This window comes from Sciurus vulgaris (genome assembly GCF_902686455.1).
Source record: "Sciurus vulgaris genome assembly, chromosome: 2".
NCBI classification, from domain to species: domain Eukaryota; kingdom Metazoa; phylum Chordata; class Mammalia; order Rodentia; family Sciuridae; genus Sciurus; species Sciurus vulgaris.
Window position 1 is genome coordinate 127,575,529 of NC_136462.1, and position 12,866 is coordinate 127,588,394.

Genomic DNA, 12,866 nt, shown 5'->3' on the forward strand with positions numbered 1-12,866 from the left:
TTTTATCAACTTTGAAATATACATTATCAACTATGCTCAGCATGCTGTGTAATAGACCACTAAATTCTCTTCCTGTAGTCTAACTGGAATTTTGTGCTCTTTGACCAAGATCTTCCCTTTGCCCATCCATCCCTACCCACACCAGCCTCTTGCAACCATACCTTCTATTCTTTGTTTCTATGAGAATGACATTTTCGGAATTCACAAACAAGCAAGATCCTACAGTATTCATCCTTCTGTGACTTGCTCATTTCAGAGGAGGTTTCTCATTTCATTCCATACCTTGACTCACAGATCTGGGATTATCTGTGTTTTGTCCTTATTTACATTATACCCCTTACTATTCAAATCCTACCAGGTTCAGTTCAGATTCTCATGATGAGTTATCTTGTCTGCGAATCTCAAATGGTTTTAAGTTGCACAAAGATATTTAACCCAGTGATCTAAATGTGTCCATCATCTCCTCAGGAGCTGGCTGATACTGTGTTCCTCACTGCACTGAGCAGAGTGCTGAATGCTTTCCATGCCAGCTACAGGCAACATGTTTGTGTTCCCCCAGAACTTACACTGAAAGGGAATCCTAAATATGATGGTATTAGGAGGTGGGGACTTTACAAGATAATCAGGACATGTGGGTAGAGCCCTCCAAATGGGATTGGTGACCTTATAAAACAGGTTCCACATAGGGGTCCTCCTCCTTCTACCATCTGGAGTTAGAGTGGAAAAAGTAGCCCTCTATGAAAAGGAAGCAGGCCCTTAACAGACACCAAATCTGTCAGCAATTTGACCTTGGAATCTCCAGATTCCAGAATTGTGAGGAATTAATTTACATTGCTTATAAACAGCCTAACTGATGATATTCTATTTTAATAGCCCAAACAGACTAACACAACGGTCACAGTCCCTTTAGAACAGCAATTCTTTTAAATAACAATTTTCTTAGTCCATTTGTGTGCCTGACAACGAAGGCTCTCTGTGCCTCTTTTATCACCCTATCTTCTCCTGAAGTCCTCATCTTGTAATGCCATCACATGAGGATTAGGTAATGTAATATGTAAATTTGGATGGGACACAAACATACAGACCATGGCAATAATCAAGTTTAAATAATGCACCAACATGACTTTTAAAATGATTCTAAACTCAGATGTAACACAGAAAAAACTTCAGTGTGTTTCTAAGACCTCAGAGACTATAACATATTCACATCAGATTTCGAGAAACCTGTGTTCTGGAATGTGCATGTTCATGCTGACTTGCTACATACTGGGGATGATAAATGCAACAGCAGGGTCATGATTCCACACATGTGAATACGTACTAATAGCTCACAACAGAAAGCCCAACCCCTGATTTCCTGGACATCCACCAAGGAAGCCTTCAGTTCTAATTCAGTATATAGTTTCATAAGTCCAGATAAATTCATAAATTTATTTTCATAAATCCAGATATTATCTCATGATTTAATCTAATATTTAATCCATTGTTCCACAAACAAAAAGAGCAAAAAAATCAGGACGTTTTCCTTTTTGAGTAATTTTGATGTGTTTGAACATTTGATTTCAAATGGAAGCCATGCCATTATCTTTAAGGATTTCCGTACAAACTAGGAAACATCCTCTATAAGCTAGGACTAATTTCAACATTTGTTTGAATTCTTGAAGCTAGAGGCAGCAATAAGAGAAATGCCTGCTAATTCACTTCTGCATTAGAGAAACCAGAGCATGTGGCTCATTAGAATAACGACACATATTTGCATTCCTTTGTCTCCTAATAGCACAGAACTGTTGGATTGGGTAATTTGAAACTCATTATACTATCACATTTAGCCTATGCATACTCAGATGCTGGTGGCATAAGTAAGCAACTTGGCCAAGCATCTACTTTTAGAAAATCCAAAAGATGAATGACTAGTAAGAAAAACATTTAGTGGGGTGGCATTTCTTCTCCTAAAATAATTATATCTTGAACTGAAACCACATAAGCTGACCAAAAGCTACATCTGTACAGTTTTCTGTCTCTTGGTCAATTGTAGAAAAGTGATATGTCAATAAAATTCTTCAAACTGTTTTGCATATTGTGGTTATTATCATATTAATAGTAAATATACACAATGATCAACATCTGAATCAACTTAAATCCTTCTTCAAAGTATTGGGCAGATAAAAAGAAATCTGGCATGATAGTTCAAAATGTCTACTGAGTTTGAGAAGTGCTCCTTCTAGTTTTATTCTATATATTTTGTATGATAGTGATCTTATTTAATTTCATTGAATGTAGAAAGTGAAACGATCCCATCAGCTTTGAATGTGATAAATGATTTAACTACAGCATGTTGTCTGTCGAGTATGAGATAATTTAGTGAAGAAAAATTAGGTTGTCACATATTTTTCATCACCAAAAATTGCCTTTGAGTTGCCTGCCCTGCACACAATTACCATTAAATCTAGGTATCACAGAGACTTAAACTCATTTAACCAAAGGACATAGCAGCACCACAGTATGGCAATAATAATAATAATAATAATAATAATAATAATAATAAATCTTTGACTTTTCAGTGTTCTGTTTCTGATCAAATTGAAGCATAATTTTCCTATACCAACAGTGGCATAATTTTAAATTGAACAACTAATTTTCCATGGGAGAAGTGGACCACTGATCCTCCTTCAAAGATATGAATAAGTAATTCCCTACAATAATGCTTTGGGAATCTTTAACAGGTCCTTTCTCACAAGTAACCATGTTCATAGTCACTCTATGTGAGCAAGTGATTTAAATATATCCTGGTGATACATTTACATCATTCCTCCAAATAATTGTATATGCTAATCCCTCTATAGCATTTGAAGATCATAATTTGGAAAAAGACAAATTATTTCCATCACACTTCACTTTTGGTTCATCACACATACTTCTCCCTTTGAAATGGCAGAAGTGGTATAAAATAAAACCTTTGAAGTCAAAAGAGGCTTCACTTAAGGAATGGCACAGTGGCTGCTGTGAGGTAACAACCATTAACCCTGGATACCAATAAAAAAGTTACTTCCTGAAGGCACAAGAGAGGGCAGAAACTAGAGGGTGACGCGTGGAGGAAGGAATGACTGTGAGGTGGCTATGCTTCAGACAGGATCCCTCAGTCTTGCTAGTGTGGAGATACAGAGGAAGAGTCTGGAGTGGACAGAGCAATGCAGCTGGAAGGTGAGGTGCCAAACCCTTGAAATAAAGGGGCCACAGGAAGGAAGCCCCAAATGTGATATATACTGATGTACAAAATCTGTACCCAAATCTCTATCTTGTACCAACATTAGGTATTTGCATGCATGGAGCATGGTCCTACCAGTTCAACAAAGGTCAAAGAACTACCTGACACGTCAGCTGCTGCCTGTCAAGGAAAGGCAGTCTGGAGTTTGAACATAACCAAATTAATTGATTTTATATGTATGAGTGTAAATAGAAATATAAATGTAAAAATAAATAGAATATATGATTAACACCCTAAATTTAACAGAATCCAGAGTCTTTGCAATATAACCAAATAGAGGATGCATCCAGCATCCAGGGCTTTCAGATTCTTTTCCTAGGGACAGAACCCTCACTTCATCTCACATGGTCTGACCATGGAATTGGCAGAGTTATAAAACCTAGATGCAACAGCTGACAACAAGGAAAAGGAATAGGCCCAGGGCCTCCTTGGACTTGCAGTCACCATAGCTCTATACCTTTCCCAGGCTCAGCTCAGTGAAAGTGGATGAAAAACCAGCTCCCAGATTCTTCCTAGGGAGGGAGAGGCAGACCATGTATCTGCATCCCAACTTCTCTAGGGGCTACCCAGATGACTGGCTGCCACAGAGCCTGTCTTGGATCACTGAGGGGACTCAGCATTATCCAGTCATCTGAGAGTCATTGAGAACAGAGATGGTAACTGTCATCACAGCCCATGCCACTGGTTCAGCACAGAGCAAACAGAGGGAAAACCCTAGATTTCAGCTACTCTCTGGGGATGCAAAGAGTTGGGTGAAGCATCCAATAATCCAACTTTTCTAAGCTGCCTGAGGAAAAGGTTTCAGTCTTCTTTGTTTCTGGGAGCTAAGGGGACCCAGCATACTCAACACCTTGGAGCTGTTTAAAACAACAAAAATTGTAGGCTGACTGAGAACCAAGGTTGGAGAGATCTCCAGAGCATCATGCCAGAAGGACCGGTCAAGGTCTTCTTCTGAATGTAGTCAGCTCAGGAAGATTGGGAGACCACCTTAGTTAGACCTTGAGTGTCTCCCTAAGTCCATGTGTGAAAGGTTTGGTCTCCAGGGTGGAAGTACTGGGAAGTGATAATACCTTGGGGAGGTGGAACCTTGTGGGAGGTCCTTATGTCACTGGAATACAAACTCAAAGGGGACTGTGGAGCCCCAAAACTTCCTTTTTCTCTTTGCTCTCTGACTTACTAGATGAGTGAGTTTACTCTGCTCTGTACTCCTGCCACAATGTGCTTCCACACATATAGTCAAAAGCAAAGGGGCTAACTGATGATGGACTGGAACCTCCAAAATTGTGGAGCCCCAAAACTTCCTTTTTCTCTTTGCTCTCTGACTTACTAGATGAGTGAGTTTACTCTGCTCTGTACTCCTGTCACAATGTGCTTCCACACATATAGTCAAAAGCAAAGGGGCTAACTGATGATGGACTGGAACCTCCAAAATTGTGACCTGAAATAAACTTTTTTTCTCTTTATTAATTGATTATCTCAGGTGTTCCATTATAGTGATGGAAACCTAAGAGAAGTAGATATTTTGTCTAATGTGCACACCAGTACAAAGAGTAAAGAAAAGGAAAAAACAAGGAAATATGTTCAAAAAAAAAAAAAGGTAAATCTCTAGAAATTTTCCCTAACAAAATGGAGTTATATACTTTATCAGTCAATTCAGGATAACCATCATAAAGATGTTCTCTTGAGGTCAGAAGAACAATGTATGAACAAAGTGAAACAGAAACAAGGAGATAGAAAACATAGAAGGTGCCAGAGAGAAATAATGGATCTAAAGACAATTAACATCTGAACTGAAAAATTCACCAGAGAGATTCAAAAGCAGACTAGATGAAGTAAATGAAAAAAAAAAAAAAAAAGAACTTGAAGATAGGTTCTTCTTGGAAATATTTAGTCAGAGTAGAAAAACCAAAGCAGAAAAGAGTGTGGGAAGCCTAAGGGACTTATGAAACACCATCCAGTGAACTAATGTGCACTATGACATCTCAGAAGGAGAAGACAAAAGAACAAGACAGCAGGGCACAGTGATATATACCTATAATCTCAGAGAGTTGGGAGGTTGAGGCAAAAGATCACAATTTCAATGTCAGCTTTGGCAAAGTAGTAAGGTCCTAAGCAACTTACTGAGACCCTGTTTCAAAATAAAAATACATAAACAAAAAGGGAGAGAGATGTGGCTGAGCAGTTAAGCACCCCTGGGTTCAGTCTCCAGTACCAAATAAAAAAAAAAAAAAAAAAAAAAAAAACAAGGGAGGGAAGAAGAAGAAAAACAAGAAAGCACATTCCAAGAAAGTACTGCTTAACATCTCCAGACTTGGGGAAGAAAATGGACAATAAGGAAGTGAAATCTAGGAAGCCCAGAGGATCCCAAATCAGATAAACACAAAGAAATTCACATCAAGACATAAACAAATTGTCAAATGTCACAGAGAGAAATTCAGAAGCAGTAAAGAGAAAAGTGACTTTTCACTCAAGTCTATAAGGCTAGGAGTGGATTTTTTCATCAGAAACTTTGTAGGTCAGCAGAGAATGAGAAGACATATTTAACATTTTGAAAGAAGCTTAGAGAGGTTAAATAACTTGCCCACAGCTGCCCAACAAAGGAACAGGATAGCCAAGATTCAAATCTACAGTTTTCATGCTTAATCTCTGAGGACATTCTGCTTTCAAAATGAAAACCTCATATAGCATGAGCTCAAATGAATAGTAAAAGGAAAGAAGAAAATAGTGTATGAGGTCTACCCTTCTCTAAATATCTCAGAATTGAGGGTGATGCTGCAGGCATTCACTTGGGGCTACTAGTACCATCTTCTGTCTGGAATGGCTGAAATCCAGGAATAGCAGCTAGAATTGGGTAAGTGTATATTTAATATATTTTGATATAAATAATTTGTTAAAGTAACATATTTCTAATATGCTGAGGGTTCCAGGGGAACAATGACTAGGAACATGACAAATGAGGCCTTTGGTCTTATGGACCATACTTAAAGAAGCAAGTTAATGTAGCAATGATAATGCAACAGAGGAAGTCATCGGGTATTGAAAATTGAGAGCCCACTTCCAGGAGGAGACCTGTAACCTGAGATATGAAAGAACAAAATAAAAAGGAAAGAAAAAGAAAGGTAAGAAAAAGAAAAACGACCGCCAGGTGAAGATCTGAGGAACGGATTCTAGGTTGTTCTGTGCCTCCACTCACATTACCTCAGGTTACCCCACTCGTATTTGCTAAGCAGGGGCCACATTTTCATTTTACAGACAAGGAAACTAGTGTGGCAAGGACAAATGCTCTCTAGTCTTCTCTGATTGCACCATACTGTGCTCCTACACAACCTACATTCTTCTCAACGAATGTGGAATTTATCTCAAAAGTATATCTATGGTTCTTACTTGTGAATATAACTTACAGCTGCCAAATTTCAGAGGGCAAGCGTGGGCATCCATTGGGAAGTCTTCAAGTTGCATGGGGCACTCAGCAGAGATAGTCAAGCTGAAAAATAAAGAAAGACCTTTAAATTAAAAATCAGCTGTCTACTGAGCATCTATTTTGTCCCAGAAACCCATATTAAGTACTTATTTTAATTAATTTAACATTGTTAAAAGGTCTCACTAAAGTACCTAAGTTCATGTAGCAGATGAGCATCAGTCAGAAATAAGGTATAAAATCAAATCCACTCAGAAGTTCTATAGCTTGATGTGTGTGCATTTACTTTTTATTTCCCATCCCTTATTCATCACTATCTAAAGAGCTTTCCTTGACAAGGCTGAGAATATACACATTATCTAAAATAGTTTATGAACTCAAAAAATGTAAATGTAGGACAAGAGCACAAATTTTTATCAGAATCTGGCTATACTCATTGTTTAATAGGCTGCTATTAAACTGTACAGTAAGGGAATTTGTGTTGCAATAAGAATGCTCTTTTAAACCCTTATTTTTTTTGAAATTTAAGCCCAGTTTTCTGAATAATAATACCACCAACCACTACCACTGTCACCAATCACTGCAATACTGATGGTAAAGACAGTGGACCTGACTGTGCCAGGCACTCTGTGGAGCCCTTTACCTGCATTCACTCACGAAGTCACAGCAGCATGATGAGATCCCTTGCTATTACGACCTCAGTTCACGAAGGAGGAAACTGAGTGTGCAGAGTAAGAAATCAGGTCCTAAATGCAGAGTTACTATGGCAGGATCCTCAGCTGCCAGCTTTTGGGTGCAAAGGCTCCCTAAAGGCATCTGCCACTCGCCATATAGCCACAGTTCTGCTCTGGGAGAGGCAAGTGCACTTGCAGAGCCACCACACATGGGGCCTCATGGTCTGCACATAGCTTGAGTGCACTCCCCAAAGGTTCACATGCTTGAAGCTTGGTCCCCAGCATAGTGATACTGAGGTGGTATAAGCTTAAAGATGGGAGATGATTAGGTCACTGGGGCCACTGCCTTTGTAAGAGATTAATAGAGTTCCTAGAGGACCCTAGTTAGTTCCCATTAGAGTGCTTGTTATAAAAAGTGGCAGCCTGGACCCTGAATCCCTCTAGATTCCTGTCTCACTGTGAGAACACTTCTGCTCATGCTCCCACCATCCTGATGCCATTTCCATGAAGCCTTCACAAGTCTGAACAGATGGGAGCACCTGATCTTGAACTTTCAGTCTTCAAAACTATTAGCTCAACAAACCTCTTTTCTTTGTACATTACCCAGCATCAAGTATTTTATCATAGCCACAGAATATGGACTAAGACAAGAATTTTTATTTATATACAGACCTTTTTCTAATTAAAATTCTAAGTTGTATTGAGCTTATCTTCTGTTTCTTGATTTTCTTTCCATTATTTAAAATAAAATAAATTATTTAAAATGAAATTAGAAGACAAAACATTTGACTTCAAATGCATGTTATCATTCTACTTTTAGAGAAATACTAATTCCATTTTATACAGCACCATGGTCAATGCCTTGTTATATTATGTTTGAACACTGCCTAAGCAACCAGGATGAGAATCAAAATGTGAAAACATTCATTTTTGCTTTTACTACTTCCTTCTATTAAAATAGATTAACCTGTAGCTATTAGACTGGGCACACAACTCACACTTGCTGCTTTGTAGACTGAGTAGCCAATGCATGCACTGTCTGAATGAAAGGAAAATATGAATCAGTGGAAAGAGGTCCGAGCCCATTAGGAGCAAGAATTTTCCATTGCCAGTACTGTGAAGGACAGTCCCTGAAATAGAGAGTGAGACCCAGAGGGCTGAGTGTAAATGGACTAAAGTCTCATATTGACTCAAGGAAGTGATTTTTAAAATGGTAATTTCATGTATAGTCATAAATTATGAGAAAATACAGAAAAAGTATAAAGAAGAGAATTATAAATATATTCCATTTTATTATGATTTTACTTGGTACATGTAGCCCAGAGTTTTCCTATATGTACATATATTTTCTTTTCATTCCTGGTACTTAAAATGCATTTGTTTTTCATACCCAACATTAGAGTAGAATTATTTCCTACATCACTAAAATCTACATAATTGTGACTCTGAGGGACTGAATTTTTAATGCTAGCATGCATGTGTCTGTGTAATAACAATGTTGATAGATTTTTACATTATTTTGCATGACTGATAATCTGCAATGGATCTCTTCAATCATAAACTATGAAAAAAGGTACATTGAAGAGACTAGGAAATGGGTAAAGTAAATAGAGATTCATTTATTATAATTATGAAAATTAGGATCTTGAAAAAGCAGAGTCTCTGAGAGTGGTATTCAGACAACACAGAGGAAATAATGTTATTTTACATGGCTGTTAGTAAACTTAATCAATTTGTTGAGTAAAACATAACGAACAGAGAATTTAAATTACTCAGATATGTTCTAGAGAATAAAATCACAAGTGAACTCAGAATATCTAGAATTTCCTTAACATGTGAAAATGAGCACATGGAAGAACAGTGTTCTAGGAGCTCTTTGTGTGGGTTTATGGTCTCCATTCTAACAATTCATGGACCAGAGAGACAGGAACACCCAGGTGCCTCCACTGGAGCAGTATGGGGAGTGCAGTGGGAGAGGGTGGTTCCTGTGATTCTGCCTCTGTCCAGCTTTAGTACTGACACTGGAACCAGCAGACCCAGCTCTGAGTCCTCTCTTACTAACACTTGTCCTGGGCATTCCCATCCCCAGGGCAGATGTGGAGATGGTGCCTCAATGGCAGAGCCTTCTTTTCAGTCACTGCTGTGTCTCCAAGAAGCCTTAATTGGCATTCTGGTCCCAGCAAACACTCAGTTTCCCACTGGATCTGCAGACTGCCTGGAAGCCAGTTCTGTTGGCTGAGTTCTTAACAACTTGATGAATCATGGTTAGTTCCTCCTTTCCTTGCTCTGTGATGGTCTGCTTCAGTCCATCTGGCCACTCCAGGTTCCACAGCTCAGGACCTCTGTTGTTTGTCCCTATTTGTCAGAGCAAGCCACCTCACCACACACATACCCGGGAAACTTGATCCCCTCTCTTGGGTACTCTACCCATTCCTGGCTTAGACCTCATTTCCTGGCCAAGACCATATGTTTACAAGGGGACCCAAAGTCTTTTTTCTGTCATGGTGGGATTCTTTCTGGTTGGTTGGTTCTAAGAGCTACCCATCTTTGGAAAATCACTGCACTAGCAATATTTAAAGGTGGCATTCTGACAAGGAAGTCACGCCAAGGTCTACTTTTAGCATATTGTAGGAGTAAAAGTTGTGTGTGCATGGGGTGGAGGGTTAGGGAGGACAGTGGGGTAGTAACAATGTGCAGAGACAAAGCTAACAGAAATTAGCTGGATATTATGGTATAGATATGAGGTGTCCCCCAAAAGGTCATGTGTGAGACAAAACGAGAAAGCTGAGAGGTGAAATGACTGGGTTAGGACAGCCTTAACCTAATTAATGCATTAATCCCTTGATACGGATTAAATGAATGATAGCTGTAGGCAGACAGGGTGAGGGTGGAGGAGGTGGGTCAGTGGGGGAGTACATTGGGGGTATATATTTTGTCCATGGTAATGGGAGATGGGAGTCTTCCCCCCACCCCCAGCCTCTCTCTGTTTCTGGTGACATGTTCCCAGCTGCTTTCCTCCACCACGCCCTTCCATTATAATGTTCTGCTTTGCCTTGAGCTCTGAGAGACAGAGCCAGCTTCTATAGAGTGAGGCTTCTGAAACCATGAGGCCCTGAACAAACTTTTCCTCCTCCAATCAGGTCTTTGGGTCACAGCAACAAAAGAGCTGACTGAAACACTAGACTATATTAAAAAACTTTTAAAATGTTTCCAGTAGAAACATACAAAAGTGATTTCTACAATTATCATCTCAATAAATGTTATCATTAGAGATTCACTGACTATTCCTCAGTTTTATAGAGCACCTTAGACTTAGAATCTAAACCTCAGAAATGGATACTGTATCTATAAGTGTCTAACAAATGAATTAATTATTCAGAAAAGTCCCCTGACAGCAAGTATTTTAGCCTGAGTAAGAGAATAAATTTAAAATTTTTGATGTCTTTAAACATCTCAACAATAGCCTATGCTTGTGTCTCTAGAGGGAAACTTCTATTCGTGGGGTCTTTGAAATGAAAGTGCCTTGATGTATGTCCAACCTCCTTCACACAGAATTGAAATCAAAGCCCTCTAGGAATAGTTGACTGTCATAGCTCAAAAGAACGAGTGAGGTCACTGACTCAAAATCTTCACTTTTTAGATAAAGAAAATGAACCCCAAAAGGCTAAGAAACCTGCTTCTGGCAAAAGTTCACTAATTTACTGGTAGATTCAGGAGTCCAGTATTTTCTTTCCAAAGGTTCAATTTATGTTTTACTTTCAATTCCTATTAAGACAATTTAAGCATTGACTTATTGGAGCATAAGGCACCATTTGTGAACATTCTCTTTATTTTAGGGTAAGGAAAGAATATTTTGTCAGTTAAGATCATTGTTGCAATTTGAATTTTTATCATCTAAATTGAGAGTTGACCAAAAGCAGCAGCTCACAGGTGAGCACTTTAAGACAGTTAAAACAACCAAATTCTAGATTAGCTTTAGCATTAATGAACTAACTCCGCCTAGCCTCTCTGGTGGAGTCTTCTCATTTGAAAAAGAAAGATAAGAATAGTTTTCTGGTTTTTATAACCAGAAAGAAATAATTGATAGGTACAAAAAACTGGTTTAAAGTCTTGGTCCAAGATCAGATGTTCCATGACAATAAGTAATTGAAGAAAGTGTCCAGATTCCCAGTGATATTCTCTTCAGATTTGAGACCTACTCACCCATATGGAAATACAGCTCTAATGCTGTGGAAAGTGGTGCTATGCTAGGTAAAATAAGAGCAATGCTAACCTGTCTTTGTTCTCATGCACAGAACCCCCAAACCTCTGAATGCTATCTCACGTGGCAAAATGATCTGCCCGTGTGATTAGATTCTTGGGATGAAGAGGTTTTCCTGGAATATCCAGGAAATACAATCAACATAAGCAATATAATCACAAGGGTCCTTATAAGAGGGAATCAAGAACATCAGTTTCAGAGATGTGATGAGGAAAGCAGAGGTGACAATGATGTGGTCAAGAGCCCAGGAATGCAGGTGTCCTCTAGAAACTGGAAGAAGTTAAGGTAAGGGTTCTTCCCTAGAGATTCCAGAAGGAATGCAAACCTGCCAACACCTTGATTTTAGCCTCATAAGATTCTTTTGGGATTCCTGACCACCACAACTCTAATAACAAAATGTGCTCTTTAAGCAGATATGCTCTTGACAATTTGTTACAGTGTCAAGAGGTAACTGATACAAAGTTTGATACCTGGAAGAGAGGAACTATTGTAACAAACTCCTGAAAATGTGGAAATGGCTTTGAAATTTGGCAATGGGTAGAGGCTGCAAGAAAACTAAGATAAATAACAGAGAGCCTACATTACCCTAAATAGACTGTTCATAGAAACATGAATGTAGTAAGGACTCTGTACTAAGGACTTGCAAGAAAGTGAGAAGCAGGTATAGAAAACCTATTCTGTTATTAAGAACAGCTAAATGGTCAAAAATGTTACTGTTGATAGAAATACAGACATCAAAGGCTCTGCTGGTGAGACTCTGAAGGAAATGCAAAGCAGGCTATTGGAAACTCTAAGACTATGATTGTGGTATAGTGGGGGAAAGCTTGGCTGAACTATATCTACTGTTATGTGGTCAGCAGAACTTATAAACAATCAGAGTAAGGTAAATAGTGGCTCCTGACAACATAAGGTTCTTGTCCCTGGAGCATGTAAACATTACCTTACATGGAAAAAGGTTCTTTGCAGATGGGAATAAATTAAGGGTCTTGAAATGAGGAAGTCATCCAGGTGTGCCCTAGATGCAATCACCAGAGTACTTATAAGAGAGAGGCAAGAGATTAAACACAGATAGAAGAGAGGAAGAAATGAAAACAGAGGGAGATGACAGATGCGAGATGCTGAATTGCTGGCCTGAAAATGTAGGCAGGAGCCTTGGGCCTAGGAACGCAAGAAATGTCACTCTAAAAAATGTGATGAATTTTCCCCAACAGCTCCAGAGTGGGTGTGTAGCCCTGCCAACATCTTGAT

General features: G+C 38.9%; 1 protein-coding gene across 1 annotated transcript in view; it reads right to left on the reverse strand.

Moving 5' to 3' along the window:
* The window catches only part of GABRA5 (gamma-aminobutyric acid type A receptor subunit alpha5), a 76,573-nt gene that overhangs the window by 19,560 nt on the left and 44,147 nt on the right, over positions 1–12,866 (reverse strand). The window contains exon 7 of the mRNA XM_079124578.1: positions 6,667–6,749. Coding sequence (XP_078980704.1) covers positions 6,667–6,749 — 83 coding nt within the window. The remainder of the gene's footprint in view (positions 1–6,666; positions 6,750–12,866) is intronic.